Source organism: Bos indicus x Bos taurus, chromosome 19, assembly GCF_003369695.1.
Source record: "Bos indicus x Bos taurus breed Angus x Brahman F1 hybrid chromosome 19, Bos_hybrid_MaternalHap_v2.0, whole genome shotgun sequence".
In the NCBI taxonomy this organism is placed as follows: Eukaryota; Metazoa; Chordata; class Mammalia; order Artiodactyla; family Bovidae; genus Bos; species Bos indicus x Bos taurus.
The window spans coordinates 40489677-40511797 of NC_040094.1; the positions used below are offsets into that span (position 1 = coordinate 40489677).

General features: G+C 43.0%; 1 protein-coding gene and 1 non-coding gene across 2 annotated transcripts; both read right to left on the bottom strand.

The window, feature by feature from the left end:
• Window positions 1-17020: 17020 nt before the first annotated feature.
• TRNAC-GCA lies at window positions 17021-17092 on the bottom strand. Its single transcript has one exon. It is a non-coding gene; the product is annotated as a tRNA-Cys (tRNA).
• A 673-nt stretch (window positions 17093-17765) lies between these two features.
• On the bottom strand, window positions 17766-21583 carry C19H17orf98 (chromosome 19 C17orf98 homolog). The gene is made up of 3 exons (XM_027519414.1): window positions 20941-21583; window positions 19088-19187; window positions 17766-18022 (listed from the first exon to the last, which is right to left on the bottom strand). The coding sequence occupies exons 1-3, from the start codon at window positions 21145-21147 to the stop codon at window positions 17865-17867; spliced, it is 465 nt and encodes a 154-aa protein (XP_027375215.1). The 5' UTR covers window positions 21148-21583; the 3' UTR covers window positions 17766-17864.
• Between the last annotated feature and the right edge of the window lie 538 nt (window positions 21584-22121).

Genomic DNA, 22121 nt, shown 5'->3' on the forward strand with positions numbered 1-22121 from the left:
TGCCAATCAAGAAGCAATGGTTAAAAATGGACAGGGAACAACTCATGGTTCAAAATTTGGAAAGAAGTATGACAAGGCTGTATATTGTCACCCTGCTTGTTTAACTTATATGCAGAATGTGTGTGTGTGTGTTAGTCACTCAGTCATGTCTGATTCTTTACGACCCCATGGACTGTAGTTCACCAGGCTTCTCTGTCCATGGAATTCTCCAGGCAAGAATACTGGAGTGGGTTGCCATTCTCTTCTCCAGGGGATTGTTGCAACCCAGGGATCGAACCCAGGTCTCCTGCATTGCAGGCAGATTCTTCACCATCTGAGCCAGCAGGGAAGCCCTATATGCAGAATACATCATGCAAAATGCTGTGCTGGATGAATCACAGGCTGGAATCAAGATTGTGGGGAGAAATATCAACAACTTCAAATACACAGCTGATACCACTCTAATGGCAGAAAGTGAAGAGGAACTAAAGAGCTTCTTGATGAAGGTGAAAGAGAAGAGTGAAAAAGCTGGCTTGAAACTCGATGTTAAAAAAACGAAAATCATGGCATCCAGTCCCATCATATTATGGCAAATAGAAGAGGAGTAAGTGGAATCAGGGACAGATTTTATTTTCCTGGGCTCCACAATCACTGCAGATGGTGACTACAGCTATAAAATTAAAAGATGCTGCTCCTGGGAAGGAAAGCTATGGCAAAACTAGACAGCATATTAAAAAGTAGAGACATCACTTTGCCGACAAAGGTGAAATTTGCTCAGTTATGTCCAACTCTTTGCAACCCATGAACTGTAGCCCACCAGGCTCCCCTGTCCATTCCCCAGACAAGAATGCTGGAGTAGGCAGCCATCCCCTTTTCCAGGGGATCTTCCTGACCCAGGGATCAAACTCTTGCATTGCAGGCAGATTCTTGACCATCTGAGCCACCAGGGAAGTTGATAAAGATGCATATAGTCAAAGCTAGGATTTTCCCAGTACTCATGTATGGATGTAAGAGTTGGACCATAAAGAAGGCTGAGCACCAAAGAATTGATGCTTTTGAATTGTGGTGCTAGAGAAGACTCTTGAGAATCCCATGGATGGCAAGATGATCAAACCAGCTAATTCTAAAGGAAATCAGCCCTAAATATTTATTAGAAGGACTGATGCTGAGGCTGAAACTCCAGTACACTGGCCATTTGATGTAAAGAGCCAACCCACTGGAAAAGAACCCTGATGCTGGGAAAGACTGAAGGAAAAGGACAGTGGGGCAGCAGAGGATGAGATGTTTAGATGGCATCACCGACTCAATGGACATGAATCTGAGAAAACTCCCAGCGATGGTGAAGGACAGAACAGCCTTGTGTGTTGCAGTCCATGGGGTCGGAAAGAGTCGGACATGACTAAGCAATTGAACAACCACATTACATCCCTGGTACTTGTTTATTTTATAACTGGAAATTCATACCTTTCGACTACCTTCATCCAGTTCCCCCACCCTACCCACCACAGGCTACCTCCAGTAACCACAAATTTGATTTCTTTTTTACTAGTCTATTTGTTTGTTTTTGAAGTATAATTGACCTGTAACACTATTTAAATTGCGGTGCACAACAGAGTGATTCAATGGGTGGGTGTGTGCTAAGTCTCTGCAGTCGTGTCCAACTCTTTGTGACCCTATGGACTGTAGTCCGCCAGGCTCCTCTGTCCATGGGATTCTCCAGGCAAGAACACTGGAGTGGGTTGCCATGCCCTCCTTCAGGGCATCTTCCTGACCCAGAGATAAAACTCTTGTCTCTTACCACTAACCTGCATTGGCAGGTAAGTTCTTTACCACAGCACCCCCTGGGAAGCCCAGTATTGGTATACATTTGCGAAGGGCAGGGTGAAGATGGTGAAGGGCAGGGAAGCCCGGAGCGCTGCAGTCCACGGATGGGGTCACAAAGAGTAAGACAAGACTGAACGACTGAAGAACAACAAAATTGTGATATTGTGATGAAATAAGAAATACAAATATTTGGTATTCATCTCTTAGCAGGAGCTCTTAATCCACTTCTAATTGCCTAAGGGATAAGAGCAATAAAGATGAAAGGGGCATCTTTTGTTATTCATAACAAGCCTCTTTCAACCCGCCTATTACTACAGGATAGCTGGTTGCCAGGGGAAACAACCTTGAGACTACAGGGTTGGATATTTGAGCCCCACCTGCTGACTGCATGGGAGAGGAAAAAGACTGGAGTTTGAGTTAATCAGCAGCGGACAGACCTACATAATGAAGTGTCCATTTAAAATAAACTCTTAACTGAAAGGATTCCAGAGCTTCCTGGTTGGTGAACACATGGAGATGCTGGGAGGGCAGCCCATCCAGAAAGGTCATGGAAGCCTCAGGCTCCTTCCCACATACCTTCCTTATGCTTCTCTTCCATTTGGCTCTTTCTCAGTTGTGTCCTTTTATGTGCTTAGTCGCTCAGTCATGTCTGACTCTTTGTGACACCATGGACTCTAGTCCGCCAGGCTCCTCTGTCCGTGGGGATTCTCCAGGCAACCCATTCCAGTATTCTTGCCTGGAGGATCCCCCACTGGTTTAGATGGTAAAAAATCTGCCTGCAATGCAGGAGACCCTGGTTTGATCCCTGGGTCGGGAAGATCCCCTGGAGAAGGGAATGGTTACCCACTCCAGTATTCTTGCCTGGAGAATCCCATGGACAGAGGAGCCTGGTGGGCTACAGTCCATGGGGTCGCAAGGAAGTGGACATAAGTAAGCGACTAACAGTAAGTAAACTGTTTCCCTGAGTTCCGTGAGCTGTTCTAGCAAACTGTGGTACTGAAGAAGTATGGGAACCAATGATACATAGCTGGTTGGTCAGAAGTACAGGTGACAACCTGGACTTGCATTTGGTACCTGAAGTTTCAGGGGTGGGGGGACACTCGAATGAGACTGAGTCCTTCATCCTGTGGATGCTGACTCTAGGTAGAAAGTATCAGAACTGAATTAAATTGAATGTTGGGGACTTTGCTGGTGGTCCAGTGGTTAAGACTCCATGCTTCCAATGCAAGGGATTCGGGTTCAATCCCTGGCTACAAAACTAAGGTCCCACATGCTATGTGGTGCAATTAAAAAATAAAATAAAATAATACAGGGAGAAACCATGTCAGCCCCACTAGAATGGTTACAGTCAAAAAAAAAAGGGAAAAAAATGTAATGTTGGACACCCAGTTGATATCCACAGAGAACCAGAGAGTTACTTGATGTGAGAAAAACTCTCACACATTTGGTGGTTAGAACTGAGTCTGTGAGTAGGAGAAACTTGTTTTCATATATAAAAACATAATTTTTGTACATTAACCTTATATTTTACAACCTTGCTAAATTCACTTATTAGTTCTCATAGCTGTAAAGGAAAATCAACCCTTTGGAAACAGTCTAGTGGGTACTCAAAAGGTTAAACATAGTCACCAAATGACACAGCATTCCACTCTTCAATATATATACATAGGTTAAATGAAAACATATATCCATACAAAAAGTTATATATGAATATTCATAGCGCTGAAATAAAACTCACATTTTATAACAAGACAAGAAAAACTGGGGGACTTCTCTGGCAGTCCAGTGGTTAAGACTCTGCTTCCTCTGCGGGAGGTACAGATTTGATCCCTAGTTGGGGAACTAAGATCCCACATATATACGCTACATGCAGCGTGGCCAACAAACAACAAAACAAGAAGACAAGAAAAGTTTAAACATAAAAATTTTCTTTGTCCATCTGGTCCTCCTCCCTCCCCTTTAGTGGGTATTGTGCCTCTGCATTAACTAGAGATAACGATATCCTTAGAGATAACGTTCCTTCTTAATCTCATCAAAGGTCATAACTCCTCAGGAGATAACCTTCCTTCTTAATCCTGTGACTCGTGACTCACCCACTGCTTGCATTGTACCTGTAGACCTGGATTGTGTAAACTGTCAATGTTACATCCCTCAGTCTCAAAACCATATATAACCGTGCTTTGACCTCTAATGGGCAGAAGAGCCTGGAGGAGGGCATGTCAGCATGCTCCAGTATTCTTGCCTGGAGAATCCCATGGACAGAGGAGCCTGGTGGGCTACAGTCCATGGTGGTGGTTGTTTAGTTACTGTGTCTGACTCTTGCAACCCCATGGACAGTCCATAGGGTTGCAAAGTTAGTCAGACACGACTGAAGCAACTTAGCACGTATGCACGCGTGGAGACAAAAAGTGGATCTGTGGTTATCTGCAGATGGATAGATTGGAGGAAACGGGGAGTGATTACTAATGGATATGGGGTTTCTTTTGGGGATGATAAAAGGTTCTACAGTTGATTGTGGTGAGGGTTGCACAACTCTGAATATACTAAAACCATTAAATTGTGTGTGTTTGATAGGTACATTGTATCATATATATTTATATCAATAAGGCTGTCATTAAAAAAAAGAAAATCAGTATCACTTGCAATAAACAGAATGAAAAGCCAAATGCAATATTATTAAACACTAGCTAGATATTTACATCTACTCTCATTGATTAAAAAATATAGGTTTCAGAAGTGACCTTTCTTTTAGGTCTCTCATTAGAGAGATGATCTCATACAATTTTTCACTTAAGTTACTCAGGAACGAAAAAGAATTGAAAAAAAGGTAATTTTTTCACTCTGTGGTTCAGATGTTTTTGTGACATGTTGACCAGTTATTGTCAAACTGCATATACCTGTAGTACCCACCCCACCCTTGGGGCAAACTGAGGGGCAAGATTCAAAGTCAAAGTATAGCACTGAGTGTGTGGCACCTGGTCCATCCACTGAAGCAATTCTTACTAAGTGGCACAGGAAGGGATATCTAAGCTTTTCGGTTATCACTCTACAAACAAGCCTGTAAAAGTGATGCCAGGTGGGTTTAAGGTGTCTCTTAGAAAGGGAGGGGTTTTGGTGGAAAAAAACTGAATTGAAACAGGAGCCAGCTGCCTTGTGCTGAAATACTCCATCACGGAGTTCTGACCCCCACCAGCACGTGGCCATCAGCCAGTGAAAGGAGAGCAAAAGGAGGGAAGAAGTCCCTTCTTCCACACTCTGATGTTTAATTAAGTTTTGTTTCAGCTGAACTTTCTCAAAAACTTCCTCAGCAACACTGGGTAGAATTGGACTCAAAGCTACCGGGTTTCTAGGAAACTATTAAGAGACAAAAAAAGGTGTAGTGATTGCATAGGGAGCAGGAGGATTTGAAGTTAGGGCTCGTGCTGGGCAATGAAATGTTCTACTTGTACTGTAATAAGTCCAAATTCTGTTAAGTGTTGCAAGACTTAATTAAAAGGGTGGCCTTTTAATTACTAGTGTTAAAAGGTGGAGGTGGCTAGGTATGTTGAAAGCAACTTTGATTATAGTCCTAGCATGTGTCTATCAAAACAGAGACACAACAAAAAGGGCAGGAAACTGAGAAGACAGCTTTCATTCGACCCAGTGTGTATGTTGGTAGAGTTATGTCTGTTGTTTGCCTAACGATTGCCGTCCTATAAGGAGCAACCACGATGCACGATACTGGATGCTTGGGGCTAGTGCACTGGGACGACCCAGAGGGATGGTATGGGGAGGGTGGAGGGAGGAGGGTTCAGGATGGGGAACACATGTATACATGTGGTGGATTCATTTTGATATTTGGCAAAACTAATACAATTATGTAAAGTTTAAAAATAAAATAAAATTTAAAAAAAAAAAAAAAAGAAAAAAAAAAAAAAGGAGCAACCAGTGTGTATCGAGCATGTAGTAGGCATTCTGTATTGTGATTACATGAGCAAACGAGTGACTGTGAGAATGGAAGAGGACTCCTGGCCACTACAGAGAGCAAGCACAGCAAAGCTCTTGCTCCTAAGAAATTCCAACTCAAGAGACGGGCCACATTTATACACATTTAAAAATAAATATAGGGCTTCCCTGGTGGCTCAGTGTTAAAGAATCTGCCTGCCAATGCAGGGTTCAATCCCTGATCCAGGAAGATCCCATACGCTGCAAATCAGCTAAACCCATGAGCCACAACTACTGAAGCCCTCACACCCTAGAGCCCACGCTTTACAACAAGAGTGGCTCCCACTAGCCACAGCTACAGAAAAGCCCGCTCAACAACAGGACGCAGCACAGCCAAAAATAAATAAAATCCATGTAAATATAATTATTGGGATTTCCCTGGAGGTCCAGTGGTTAAGACTCCATGCTTCTGCTGCAGGCAGTTTTGAGTTCAATCCCTGGTTAGAGAACTAAGATCCCACTTGCCACGCAGCACAGCACCTCTTTCCAAAAAAAAAGAATTTAGCATGAGAAACAAACACGGAACATGTGTATTTAGCTTCATTCCCTCCCAAAACTCTGCCAAAACAATAACATATATAACTTGACATGGAAAAAAGAGAACTGAAAAGGGAAGAGAAGAGCTGGGTCAGTTTTTGAACATGAAAAGTGGTGATGGTGGGGGCTATGATTTAGCAGAAAAGAGGAAGCTGAAACCTAAGTGTTGACTCTGGCAGTACACTACATTTTGAAAGCATATTAAAATGACCTGTAAGATAAAGAAACAAGTGTGGAGGCCTGGGTCCCACTAGGTATAAATAGTTCAAAAATAACTCTGGGTATATGGCAGTTCCTCAAAAAATTATATATAGAATTATCATATGATGCAGCAATTCCACCTCTGAGTATATGCTCCAAAGAAACTAATGTAGGCACTCAAACAAATATTTGTATATTCTGTTCATTCTGTTCATAGTAGTATTATACACAGTAGCCAATAGCTGAAAGCAATGCAATGCAAGTGTCCACTGATGGATGGATAAACAAAAAAAATATATATATATACAAAATATAAATACACACATACATACGAATTGTGTATATTGCAGGCAGACTGTTTACCATCTGAGCTACCAGGGAAGCCCCTGTACCATATCATGTGTGTGTGTGTGTGTTTGTGTGTGTGCGCACTCAGTCTCATCCAACTCTTTGCAACTCCATGGACTGTAGCCCACTAGGCTCCTCTGTCCATAGGATTTCCAGGCAAGAATACTGTTGTGGGTTGCCATTTCCTCCTCCAGGGGATCTTCCCGACCCAAGGATAGAACTCATGTCTCCTGCATCTCCTGCACTGACAGACGAGTTCTTTACCACTGAGCCACCTGGGAAGCCATATATATATATATATATAATACCATATATAATAATAATATATATTATAATATAATATCATAATATATAAAAATATAGTATATAATATATTATCTATATTCTCTGTGTATATTTATATATTTTTATTAAAAATATATATAATATCATATATAATAATATATAATATATTATAATATAATATCACAATAATGATAAATTATATAATATATAATATATTATTTATATATTTTCTCTATATATTTATATTTTTATTTAAAATTATATATGTATATATTATATTTATATAATATATATTAAATATATATTATATATTTATTTTATTATATTACATATATATTAATGACCTGTAAGATAAAGAAACAAGTGTGGAGGTCTGGGTCCCACTAGGTATAAATAATTCAAAAATATCTCTGAATATATGGCAGTTCCTCAAAAAATTATATATAGAATTATTATCATATGACCCATCAATTCCCCTTCTGAGTATATATATATATATATATATATATATTATATATTATATATTATATATTATAATATATTACAATGCAATATAATATAATGTATGTATATATAATAATTATTATATGTTAATATATTGCTATATATTATATATATGTATATATAAATTTAGCCTTAGAAAGAAATGAAATTCTTGTTGCAGGAAGGAGGACCCCTTCTAGTCTCAAATGAACTGTCCACAGAGGCACACTTGCTGACAAAGCAAGAGACTTTACTGGGATGGGATGCCCAGGCAGAGAGCAGGAAGGTAAGGGAACCCAGGAAGATTGCTCTGCCGTGTGGCTCTCTGTCTCAGGTTTATGGCAAGGGGATAAGCTTCCAGGTTGTCTCTGGCCAATCATTCTGACTCAGGGTCCTTCCATCCTGGTGGCACACACATTGGTCAGCCAAGACAGATTCCAACCAGGAGGATTCTGGGAGGATGGTAGGACAATGTGGCATCTCTGCCGGGGTCCAGCCCTGGTGGATCCAGGGAATTCGAAGCGGGGACGGCATCAGCGAGGATCAGGAAACAACTGCTTAATTAAACTTTAATTAAGGATATAAAGAGTAATAGAATAAGGATAGCTCAGTGAGGAAATTCAGTGGAGAAAAGAGGCTGAAATAAGGATAGCTCAGTGAGGAAATTCAGTGGAAAAAAGAGGCTGAATAATTCAGCCAGAAGGTAAGAGAAAGAACGACATGGTGAGACCAAGTTTCGGTGAACAAGGCCCGCACTTTATTTTCCAAAGTAGTTTTTATACCATAAGTTATGCATAGAGGATAATGGGGGAAGGGGTAGAGTCATGCAGTAAGCCAGGCTTTCTTCCTGCAAACTTATCATATGCAAAAGTTTAGGTGATTTGCATCATCTTCTGGCCCGGAGGCCTGTTAACATTTTAAGAAACTTATTTTTCTCTAAAGGTGATTATTCTAAAGTCAGGCGCCAGCCTCCAAAAAGCATTAGATAAAGTTGCATTCCTACAGAGCAAAGGTGTGGTGGGCTATAACAAGAAAAATAATTAACTCAAGGGTCCCAGGTTACAAACATTAAAGCTACTATTTACACCAATTATATTAATCAATACACTGCCAGGGACACAGCAGGTAAGGGATATGGAGACTTAGCAGCAAACATTGGCCCAACAAGTGAAAAACCCTTCACCAATACAATTTCTAATCAATCTTTTAACTGCTCAAAGGAATCTGTGTTTAGACAGTTTAGAACATCTCCTGCCTCTCACAGTTGGGAGGCTCTGAACAATCACATGTTGCCGGAAAAAACCTATTCAGGCAGGCTAGAGGACTTCCAAAGGAGTTTGTAGGTTGAAACACTGTCACACCCAGGAATTATTAACTGGAGCTGTAAGCTAACTCTTTTTTCAGAGAGAGGTAGTGGGGGACAGCCCCCCGTAAAGTCAGAGGTGTAGGTGAAAGCACAAAGCAGAAAGTAGGCAGACTCTGGTTTTGGGGGTAGATGCTCGAGAATTCCCAGGGAGACTCCTGAGGCTTGATCCCGCCTTGTATGCCAAGCCTCCTTCCTCATGACCTTTGCCAGGGGCGGAGCTCGCTCCCCGCACATCTCCTTTTGACCTTTCCCAAATTTTTTCAGTTGGTGGTGGCTTGTTAATTTCATGTTCCTTCCAAAATCTCCTGTTGTAGAATAAATCATGCAAATGGTTACTACGGTGCCTGGCCAGGGTAGATGGTTTCAGTCCGTGTTTCTCCTAACATTATGACACCTGCTACAACGTGGAGGAATCTTGAATCTTCACTTTATGCTAAGTGAAATAAGTCAGACACAAAAGACAAATACTGTTTGATTCCACTTGTATGAGGCACTAGAGTAGTCAAATCCATACATACAGAAAGTGAAACGCGGGTTCCAAGAGGGAGAGCTGGAGAGGAATCGAGAAGAGAACTGATAGTTGAGGAACCCTGGGAAAACTAGGAACTCGGCACCACCAGGTGGGCTGCAAATAGGGAATTTTGGTGAAAGTCTGTATAAGGAGCAGTTGAGATTTTTAATCTCTGAATTTCCAGTCCCACAGGTGAAAGATTTGTTGAAGCGACTGAACCTGAGAGACTCCTCTACTTCCAGTTGGATTGCCAAGGGCTTTCAGAATCTGCGGTGGGGATTAATTGAATGTCTGCTTATTAAAAAACAGGATCACTAATTCCCTTCTTCCTCCCTGTCCTACTCCCAAAATGATAGCATTAGTGTGTTTATTCTAGGCCGGAGATCTCAGAATTTTTCTATGGAGAAACTAAATGAACTGAGGAATGTAGGGGATAGTGATCCACAGATACAGACATTTGGAAGTTCCCAAATGAAAAAACTGCTCAGCATTGGGTTTCTCACAAGTAAGTTCACCAGTCAGCAAGCCCTACCCAAGAACACAGAGTTTCCAGTAGCCTTTATCCTATGGAGTTAATTGGTGAATGCTCTCAGCACAAGAATCCCAAACCAAAAGAAACAGCAGAAGAAAGGACTTTAAGGGAAAAATAAACACTTCCTGGAGAAGAAGAATACCTCAGTTCAGTTCAGTTCGGTCGCTCAGTCATGTCCGACTCTTTGCGAACCCATGAACTGCAGCACGCCAGACCTCCCTGTCCATCACCAACTCCCAGAGTCTACCCAAACCCATGTCCATCGAGTCGGTGATGCCATCCAACCATCTCATCCTCTGTCGTCCCCTTCTCCTCTTGCCCTCAATCTTTCCCAGCATCAGGGTCTTTTCAAATGAGTCAGCTCTTCACATGAGGTGGCCAAAGTATTGGAGTTTCAGCTTCAACATCATTCCTTCCAATGAACACCCAGGACTGATCTCCTTTAGGATGGACTGGTTGGATCTCCTTGCAGTCTAAGGGACTCTCAAGAGTCTTCTCCAACACCACAGTTCAAAAGCATCAATTCTTTGGCGCTCAGCCTTCTTCACAGTCCAACTCTCACATCCATACATGACCCCTGGAAAAACCATAGCCTTGATTTTATTTTATTTTTTATTTTTTCTGCTTATCTGTATACTTCTTTTATTTTATTTTATTTTTAACTTTACAATATTGTATTGGTTTTGCCATATATCAACATGAATCCGTCACAGGTATACACGTGTTCCCCATCCTGAACCCTCCTCCCTCCTCCCACCCCATACCATCCCTCTGGGTCGTCCCAGTGCCCCAGCTCCAAGCATCCAGTATCATGCATCAAACCTGGACTGGCGACTTGTTTCATATATGATATTATACATGTTTCAATGCCATTCTCCCAAATCATCCCACCCTCTCCCTCTCCCACAGAGTCCAAAAGACTGTTCTATACATCAGTGTCTCTTTTGCTGTCTCGTATACAGGGTTATTGTTACCATCTTTCTAAATTCCATATATATGCGTTAGTATACTGTATTGGTGTTTTTCTTTCTGGCTTACTTCACTCTGTATAATAGGCTCCAGTTTCATCCACCTTATTAGAACTGATTCAAATGTATTCTTTTTAATGGCTGGGTAATATTCCATTGTATATATGTACCACAGCTTTCTTATCCATTCATCTGCTGATGGACATCTAGGTTGCTTCCATGTCCTGGCTATTATAAGCAGTGCTGCGATGAACACTGGGGTACACGTGTCTCTTTCAATTCTGGTTTCCTCAGTGTGTATGCCCAGCAGTGGGATTGCTGGGTCATAAGGCAGTTCTATTTCCAGTTTTTTAAGGAATCTCCACACTGTTCTCCATAGTGGCTGTACTAGTTTGCATTCCCACCAACAGTGTAAGAGGCATACCCTTGATTTTAAAGAAACAAGACACTAACCAGTATCCATAAAACTAGAACAGGATGTAATAACAAAGGACCAATTGGAACCATGAGAAAACTAAAATCAAAAAGCTAACATTGTCAGATAATATGAGTAAATCTCCTAGAAAGTATGACAAAAAGACAAATGAGTTGGGCGGGGGGCAGGGCGGGGGGTGGTGAGACAAAGGAACAGTAAGAGAGAAAAGATAATTTCCCCAGTGAGCAAATGAAAGAGAACAAAGTATCAAAGAAATAATAAAATTTGGTACTTCCCTGGTGGTCCAGCTGTTAAGACTCCAGGCTCACAATGCAGGAGGCCCAGGTCATGGAACTGGATTCCACATGATGCAACTACCGTATCCTGCAATGAAGATTGAAGATCAGACCTGGCACAGCCAAATAAATAAACAAATAAAAAGAAATATAAAAAATAAAAAATTTTAAAATACTAATAACATTTAATATTAAGTCTCTAGATTGAAAGGAATCACCAAGTACATCATTGAAAAACTTCAGAACATCAGGAACAAAGATTCTAAGATTTTTATAGACAGAAAGCATTCACATATAGAAATAAGAACGCCATCAAATCTACCAAGAGATGCTAGAAGACAGTTATTTGCAAACTTCTGAAAAAAAATTCTCAATAATAATTTTATTCTCAAACTATCTCTCAAGTGTTTAGGTAAAATAAATATATTTTCAAACACACCAGGACTTTTTGCCTCCCATATATTCTTTCTTAGGAAGCTCCTGGGGGTTATTTTTGACCATACAAAGAAGGAAACTAAGAAAAGGAAAACAGTACCCAGGAAACAAAGAATCCAGCCTAGAGGAGAAGGATTAGGAATTTGCAAGGCACCCCAAGCTGGATGGCAGGTCTAAACAGCCTGAAACAGAAGGATACAGGCTGTCAGAACTTCCTTGAAAAATTAATTTGGTAGGTTTGGCCAAGCGTGTAATTGCACCCTGAGACTGTTGAAGTTCAAATTGTTCAACAGGCACAAAGAAAAATACACAAGTGAGATAATGAGGTAATTTTCTTCAGAAAAGTTTTCAAGAAAGAAAATGCTATCACAGTATATATAACTGACAAATAGTCAATAGTATTTACATGATCATGATAAAATGTGAACACAATTTAATACAAAATTTTTAATTAATTTTAACAAATAGGAAATAAAGGGGTATGAGAAAGCAAACCCTTAGCTGCCAGGACTGAAATTTATAACTTATCATGGAGTGGCCATCATGGTCAACAAAAGAGTCCAAAATGCAGTACTTGGATGCAATCTCAAAAACGACAGAATGATCTCTGTTCATTTCCAAGGCAAACCATTCAATATCACAGTAATCCAAGTCTATGCCCCAACCAGTAATGCTGAAGAAGCTGAAGTTGAACGGTTCTATGAAGACCTACAAGACCTTTTAGAACTAACACCCAAAAAAAGATGTCCTTTTCATTATAGGGGATTGGAATGCAAAAGTAGGAAGTCAAGAAACACCTGGAGTAACAGGCAAATTTGGCCTTGGAATACGGAATGAAGCAGGGCAAAGACTGATAAGAGTTTTGCCAAGAAAATGCACTGGTCATAACAAACACCCTCTTCCAACAACACAAGAGAAGACTCTATACATGGACATCACCAGATGGTCAACACCGAAATCAGATTGATTATATTCTTTGCAGCCAAAGATGGAGAAGCTCTATACAGTCAGCAAATACAAGACCAGGAGCTGACTGTGGCTCAGACCATGAACTCCTTATTGCCAAATTCAGACTTAAATTGAAGAAAGTAGGGAAAACCACTAGACCATTCAGGTATGACCTAAATCAAATCCCTTATGATTATACAGTGGAAGTGAGAAATAGATTCAAGGGCCTAGATCTGATAGCTAGAGTGCCTGATGAACTATGGAATGAGGTTCATGACATTGTACAGGAGACAGGGATCAAGACCATCCCCATGGAAAATAAATGCAAAAAAGCAAAATGGCTGTCTGGGGAGGCCTTACAAATAGCTGTGAAAAGAAGACAAGTGAAAAGCAAAGGAGAAAAGGAAAGATATAAACATCTGAATGCAGAGTTGCAAAGAATAACAAGAAGAGATAAGAAAGCCTTCCTCAGCGATCAATGCAAAGAAATAGAGGAAAACAACAGAATGGGAAAGACTAGGGATCTCTTCAAGAAAATCAGAGATACCAAGGGAACATTTCATGCAAAGATGGGCTCAATAAAGGACAGAAATGGTATGGACCTAACAGAAGCAGAAGATATTAAGAAGAGATAGCAAGAATATACAGAAGAACTGTACAAAAAAGATCTTCACAACCCAGATAATCACGATGGTGTGATCACTCACCTAGAGCCAGACATCCTGGAATGTGAAGTCAAGTGGGCCTTAGAAAGCATCACTATGAACAAAGCTAGTGGAGGTGATGGAATTCCAGTTGAGCTATTCCAAATCCTGAAAGGCTGTGAAAGTGCTGCACTCAATATGCCAGCAAATTTGGAAAACTCAGCAGTGGCCACAGGACTGGAAAAGGTCAGTTTTCATTCCAATCCCAAAGAAAGGCAATGCCAAAGAATGCTCAAACTACCGCACAATTGCATTCATCTCACACGCTAGTAAAGTAATGCTCAAAATTCTCCAAGCCAGGCTTCAGCAATATGTGAACCGTGAACTTCCTGATGTTCAAGCTGGTTTTAGAAAAGGCAGAGGAACCAGAGATCAAATTGCCAACATCTGCTGGATCATGGAAAAAGCAAGAGAGTTCCAGAAAAACATCTATTTCTGCTTTATTGACTATGCCAAAGCCTTTGACTGTGTGGATCACAATAAACTGTGGAAAATTCTGAAAGAGATGGGAATACCAGACCACCTGATCTGCCTCTTGAGAAATTTGTATGCAGGTCAGGAAGCAACAGTTAGAACTGGACATGGAACAACAGAATGGTTCCAAATAGGAAAAGGAGTTCATCAAGGCTGTATATTGTCACCCTGTTTATTTAACTTATATGCAGAGTACATCATGAGAAACGCTGGACTGGAAGAAACACAAGCTGGAATCAAGATTGCCAGGAGAAATATCAATAACCTCAGATACGCAGATGACACCACCCTTATGGCAGAAAGTGAAGAGGAACTAAAAAGCCTCTTGATGAAGGTGAAAGTGGAGAGTGAAAAAGTTGGCTTAAAGTTCAACATTCAGAAAACGAAGATCATGGCATCCAGTCCCATCACTTCATGGCAAATAGATGGGGAAACAGTGGAAACAGTGTCAGACTTTATTTTTCTGGGCTCCAAAATCACTACAGATGGTGACTGCAGCCATGAAATTACAAGACGCTTACTCCTTGGAAGGAAAGTTATGACCAACCTAGATAGCATATTCAAAAGCAGAGACATTACTTTGCCAACAAAGGTCCGTCTAGTCAAGGCTATGGTTTTTCCTGTGGTCATGTATGGATGTGAGAGTTGGACTGTGAAGAAGGCTGAGCGCCAAAGAATTGATGCTTTTGAACTGTGGTGTTGGAGAAGACTCTTGAGAGTCCCTTGGACTGCAAGGAGATCCAACCAGTCCATTCTGAAGGAGATCAGCCCAGGGATTTCTTTGGAGGGAATGATGCTGAAGCTGAAACTCCAGTACTTTGGCCACCTCATGCGAAGAGTTGGCTCATTGGAAAAGACTCTGATGCTGGGAGGGATTGGGGGCAAGAGGAGAAGGGGACGACAGAGGATGAGATGGCTGGATGGCATCACTGACTCGATGGACATGAGTCTCAGTGAACTTCGGGAGTTGGTGATGGACAGGGAGGTCTGGTGTGCTGCGATTCATGGGGTCGCAAAGAGTGAGACACGACTGAGCGACTGATCTGATCTGATGCTCTCTTCTTACAGTGGTTTCTTCATAGAGGAAAAAAAAATGTATGGTCATGATACATTTGCTTTTATACCCAAACACCCCTCCAATTCTGGGGTAATACCTCATGTTGTCAGACTTGGTGAGATAAGACCATCATCTCCCCTTCATTGAAAAAGGAAATGGCAACCCACTCCAGTGTTCTTTCCTGTAGAATCCCATGGACAGAGGAGCCTGGCGGGCTACAGTCCATGGGGTTGCAAGGAGTTGGACATGGCTGAGCAATTAACACACACTTCTCCCATTCATGGAGGAAAACGACAAACGTGTCAGACCAGGGCTCAGCCAATCAAATGCTTCCACTTGGCATTGTCAAACTTGAGAAACTGTTGTGGAGATGTCGGTGCAGCTGGAACAATATCCACAGCACAGTGACGAATGTCTAGGGTTGGTGGTACCAGCAGCAGACACTTCTAGGTATATAACTGAGCTGGATTTCTAAATTGTATCTAGAAAAAGTGGGTAGGTCTTTTTATTTTTTATTTTATTGGAGTATAGTTGATTTACAATGTTGTGTTAATTTTTGCTGTGCAGCAAAGTGAATCAGTTATACATTCTTTCCCCATATAGATTATTACAGAGTATTATTACAGAGAACTGAATAAGTTCCCTATGTGGTGGGTCTTTTTAAAAGCTATCTCTTTCTTGAGCAATAAAATGCTCTTGCTCTAAATGGCTAGGTGCAAATGTGTGAACTTCCATTAGACTGAAAGTGAAACCCTTTACCATAGATTGGGACTCGAACCCAGTCAAAACCCTGCTTGGGACTTGAACCCAGACAAGATTATGGTATCTCGTTTCAGGGCCTAATAAAGCTCAGGTTCTTGATGTCTCATCACAGAAAGAATTCCATGAGAGACAAAATGATAGGTAAGAAATGGATTTATTCAGATTCAGAGAGAAACACACTCCACAGACAGAGGGAGGGCCATCGCAGAAGGCAGGTGTGGCCATGATATGTGGTGTAGTTGGTTTTTATAGGCTGGGTAATTTTGTATGCTAATTGAGTGGGAGGATTATTCCAACTCTTTTGGGGAAGGTTCCAGGATTTGGGCCACTGCCCATTCCTTGGTCTTCTAACAGTGTCTTGGAACTGTCATGGCACCTCTGGGTGTGTCATTTCACTTCTGATCGAGGATCAAGGACTAGACTTGTCTGCCATCTTGGTCCCATTTGATTCTAATCAGTTTATGTTGTGTCCGTAGGCTATGTCATTCTCTCAAAAGTTGTGTCCTTCTTCCTGTTAGAAAAGTTCAGGAAAGTTGTTTGTAAAAGTTGTTACAAAGGTCCTGTTACCAAAGTTCCCTGAGGACAGCTGCCCTCTTTCATCCTTTAATTCACCGCAGACTTGTGTGTAGTAAGCCCTCAACTATATATGTTATACCAACATCTTTATCTTTATTCTGTCACACATCATATCGATAAATTGTAATCACAGCTCTCAGATCTAAGAATTTCCTCAGGGGCTTTGTCTTAATTGAAGACCTGTGGAATCCTCCAGGGATTTATCCTCATTGTTTGGAATATGAGAGTAACTAGTTCATCTGGACAAGAATCCCTTGGGAGTTCTTATCTTCCTCCTCTAGTCATCCTGGGGCTGGGAGTGAAGCATTTAATGGAAGTAAAATGGTAAAGCAGGAAGGGGGCACCCGGATTTGAACCGGGGACCTCTTGATCTGCAGTCAAATGCTCTACCCCTGAGCTATACCCCCAGAGCCTATGGGTGGTGTCTTCCTTGTCTACTTATGGTGACTCAATACAAACAGTTTCCACTCACTGTAGAATTCCTGCAAGCTTTGTATTCCAAAGCTCCACTCCCTTTGTATCTGTAATCTGGTTTGGCTTTTTTCTTGGCCACCAATAAAAGGGGTGGGAGCACTTGAAAACTGACACGCTGGAAACTAGCTGAAAAGGAAAGTGATATAGCATTGATAGAGAAAGCTTCCACAAACACCATATTACTGTGTCATGATCCTCAGCTCCAGATATCACCCTGTTCATCCCCTGCCTCGTGAGGAGTTGAGGGTGGGAAGGAGGAGGAAAACATCAGTTCTTTTGGATGGATGATCCAGAAAAATTAGAAACTCCTCAGGACAACCAACAATCCCTGTGGCCACGTTGCCTGCTCTGTTCTTGATGGATACAGTAGGTAGCTTCTGACCTGGGCCCTCCTGATGCCTGGGAAAGGGTTTCTGAGGGCTTAAGTAGTGTGCTTCCTCCTTATATAGGGGAGGCCAGAGGCTTCTCCTCTCAAGTCTGGCAATCTATTTACACAGAGTTTAAGGGCACTTTCCGCTCCCACCTCCTCCACAGGGTAGAGAAGCTGAGGGTGGAGAAACTAGCTTTCCCCCTCCCCCAGTCTCAGGGATGAAACAGCACACTGAGGCACTTACACAAAAGTTTTATTATAAAATAACACTGAGAGTTCATATACACATCTGTTTTAGAAATTCAGGTGGAGGAGCATGAAGAGAAGAGCTGCTGTTAAAAGAGAGGGAACCTGGTGATCTCTCCAAAGACAGATGGGCAGTGGCGAAGGGCTGGAGTGTTCCGGCGATAGCCAAACCGACCATTGAACCCCTGGATTGCTTTCAGATTCGTATTATAGTGGTCATGCCCGGTCACTTGCTGGAGAGAATGCCCTTGGGGGACAGAGAGAGAGGCCTGAGCCTATATTCAGCCCTTTCTTGTTTTCCCTACTCCCATTGGGCTGGCATAGGAGGCTCACTCAGTTATAGTCACTGTGCTCCCACGTCCCTGCTGAACCCTGAGTCCTGAAGAGCCAAGGGTGGATGAGGTGGAAGAGACAGATGGAATCCTGGAAACCAATCCTCATACTAGGGATAGCATGCAGAGGGAGCATGGATGATATGTGCTGGGAGAAGAAGGGCCAGAAGCTTCTGGGCTCGGCTGAACTTGCCTTGCACCCTGGAGAACTGAGAAGATTTCACCCTTGTATCTGACCCATCTGGAGAAAACAGATGAGCTCAATTTGGCCAATGGTGCGAGGGATCATGTGACTAGGTGGGGTAGGAGGAGGGCTTACCCTGCCAGAAAAACAGCTCTCAACGCTCACTTTTCCTACTGCTGCTAAATTGGGCCTGGAGAGTGAGGAGGACACAGTCTGCTCTGGGAGCAATGAGAACACAGGCTTCCCTTGGAAACAGTGTAATTTGAATCTCAGCTCAGCCCTTCTTGGTGTTGGTGGTGGTGTAATTGCTAAGTCATGTCTGACTCTTGCGACCCCATAGACTATAGCCTGCCAGGCTCCTCTGTCCATGGGATTTCCCAGGCAAAAATACTGGAGTGGTTTGCCATTTCCTCCTCCAGGGGATCTTCCCAAAGCAGGGATTGAACCCATATCTTCTGTATCGGCAGGCAGATTCTTTACCACTGAGCCACCATGGAACTCCAACCTTTCTTAACAAATCATTTTAACTCTCTAAAACTCAATTTCCCTGGCTGTAACTTGAGGATATTCTGAGGATAAAAAGCACCTGATATACAGTGGGTGCTCAATAACTAACTATCAGGGAGCACTGTAACACAATCTGCTCATGCATGAGAAGAAAACTGGAGGATGCAGTCAGTTGCTGGGTCTCTTTCCCTTCCAGGTCTCTTTAGGACCCAGTTTCTCTCACTGTGGAAGGCACACCACTCTTCCCAGGTGAGATCATGATGAGATTCGAAAGGGAGGTGGCACTTGCCTGCCCCTGCCCAGTTTCTCCTGTTGAGGTATCTCTGTCCTTGCCCGAAGATGTGGAAATAATCCACTATCCAACCATCCCTTCCTGTACCGCCATGATCCTGAGAGTGAGAGAGAAAATGCAGAAGACTGTCAGCCATGATGCCGATAAAAGCACAGTCCAACCCCTGCCTCCTGTCTTGTTGGGGGAGGGAGAGGTCAGAGCCCAGGGGTAAAAGGGCCAGACAGATTAAATATACTTAGTGACCTATTGCCTTTCAGTGAGATGCGTTGTAGTTTGGTAGTTATAGGCTCAGTGTCTAATGCCAGAGAAAGTATAAGTGTTAGTCGCTCAGTCCTATCCAACTCTTTGGGAACCCATAGCCTGTAGCCTGGAGAAGGAAATGGCACCCCACTCCAGTACTCTTGCCTGGAAAATCCCATGGACAGAGGAGCCTGGTAGGCTGCAGTCCATGGAGTCTCGAAGAGTTGGACACAACTGAGAGACTTCCCTTTCACTTTTCACTTTCATGCATTGGAGAAGGAAATGGCAACCCACTCCAGTGTTATTGCCTGGAGAATCCCAGGGACGGGGGAGCCTGGTAGGCTGCCGTCTATGGGGTCACACAGAGTCAGACACGACTGAAGTGATGCAGGCAGCAGCAGCAGCCTGTAGGCTGCCAGACTCCTCTATCCATGAAATTCTCCAGGTAAGAATACTGGAGGGGGGTAGCCATTCCCTTCTCCAGGGGTCTTCCCAACCCAGGGATTGAACCCAGGTCTCCCACATCACAGGCAGATTCTTTACTGTCTGAAACATTAGGGAAAACTGGTTCTAATTCCAGTTCTGCCCCTAACAAGACCTTAGGTCAAAGACACAGCTTTTTTGGAGCTCAGTTTCCTCAACAGTACTTTGAGGTTGAAGTGAGACATAAACTGACCTCAAATAAAGGGTCTGGCAAATTTCAGTAAACACGATCTTCATTTAAATGAAAATACCACCTACCACAAACGGTGGTTGTGACGACTAAAGAAAACTTACAAAATGGAACATAGAAAGTTTCAAAAGTGTGTACATCATATTATTTTTCAACTTTTAAGTTCTGGAGTTTTCCCCCATTTTCTGTTTCCTTGTGTTATAAATATTACATGAGTAGCCAGTGAACACACCCAAATATGGAACACACCTATGTGAGTCCGTGTGCCTGTACCGAACGAACGCACATGAGCACACAACCACCCGGGACCACTGAAACTCCAAGACGTGTTCACAGAATAACCCGCATTCAGTCCTCCTCTCCCCGTATCACTGATATGTATTAATAGTCACAAATACTGGAAGCAAAAGGGTTGAAAAAATTGGAGCCGTCAGCCTGTAATAGCCTCAGAATCTTTGATCCCTGTAAGGGGGATGTGCAACTGAGTAGAAGCGAGGGCTGGGTAAGTTGGGAGGTTTCCTTTCAATCTGTTCAAAGAAGGTCGCATTACGTCACCGGACCGAGGGCACCTCGCCTAGTGGGCCTCGCGGGGTCGGGCTTTGAGAATCTGCGGCGTGAGATCACCCCAAAGGGTGAATCCGTGACGCCAAAAAGGACAACGAACCCAATTTCTTTGGCAGAGGCTCGCAGAGATCTGAAATGAGATCATTCTCAAATTCAGGCATGGAAGGTGAGCTCAGTAAGTTCGTGCTCAACACCTGTCTCCTGCCTCCAGCAATTCTGGAGTTTCATCCAGAAAGCTGAGAGGGTGCAAATCCGGCAGCCTCCGTGGTGGTGAGGGCGCTGGCATGAGACGCCCGGATCTGGGAAGTCAGCCCGCCACCTGGGCCAAGCTCCGCGGACGCAGATAGCCGGGTCCTACGCGGGGCTCGGGTACCTGATCAGTCTCCCGCAGGATCGGCGGAACCACGCGGCTCCGGAAGTACCGGCGGGAGTGGCAGTCCTGCTGCGCGTTGTAGGGCGGAATCGCCGACCAGAGCTTGGGCCTCAGGTGCTCGTAGGAGCGGGCCATGGTGCTCACCGCCACCCCATCCAGAATGAACCCCTTCTCCCGCCGCAGAGGACACGCGCAAAGGTGCGCCATTCAGACCACCGCAGCCTCCGAGGGCTTTTCTGGCAGAAGCGGAGTGTCCTAGGTGGAGGCTCCCCGGCACATTGTGACGTGGAATTAAACATCACGTAGGCGTCACAGTAGGGGACACAAACCCGATTGTCCCCATCCTACGGGGTAGCCTCACAGGGATGTGGGGGTAGTTGCTTGCATGGTCCCGAGGTGAGGGATGTCTAGGAGGGAACTATGCAAGAGGATTCAGAGATTGAAGAGAAGGGGGATGACTGAATGTGGCTGTGAGCGCAGTCGGTCCCAACTCCCCGTGCTCCTTTTAAGAGCAAGGTTCTCTGCTCCCATGTTGTTATATACATTTACCAAACCCAGTTCCTTTGAAAAGCCTGAACCCTGAATGGATCAGTTCAGACAGCATCTACTTCCAACTCGAATTTTACAGAACAGTAGGTTGACACCACCCTTATGGTAGAAAGTGAAGAGGAACTAAAAAGCCTCTTGATGAAAGTGAAAGAGGAGAGTGAAAAAGTTGGCTTAAAGCTCAACATTCAGAAAACTAAGATCATGGCATCCGGTCCCATCACTTCATGGCAAATAGATGGGGAAACAGTGGAAACAGTGTCAGACTTTATTTTTCTGGGCTCCAAAATCACTGCAGATGGTGACTGCAACCATGAAATTAAAAGACGCTTACTCCTTGGAAGGAAAGTTATGACCAACCTAGATAGCATATTCAAAAGCAGAGACATTACTTTGCCAACAAAGGTCTGTCTAGTCAAGGCTATGGTTTTTCCAGTGGTCATGTATGGATGTGAGAGTCAGACTATAAAGAAAGCTGAGCACCAAAGAATTGATGCTTTTGAACTGTGGTGTTGGAGAAGACTCTTGAGAGTCCCTTGGACTGCAAGGAGATCCAACCAGTCCATCCTAAAGGAGATCAGTCCTGGGTGTTCATTGGAAGGACTGATGTTGAAGCTGAAACTCCAATACTTTGG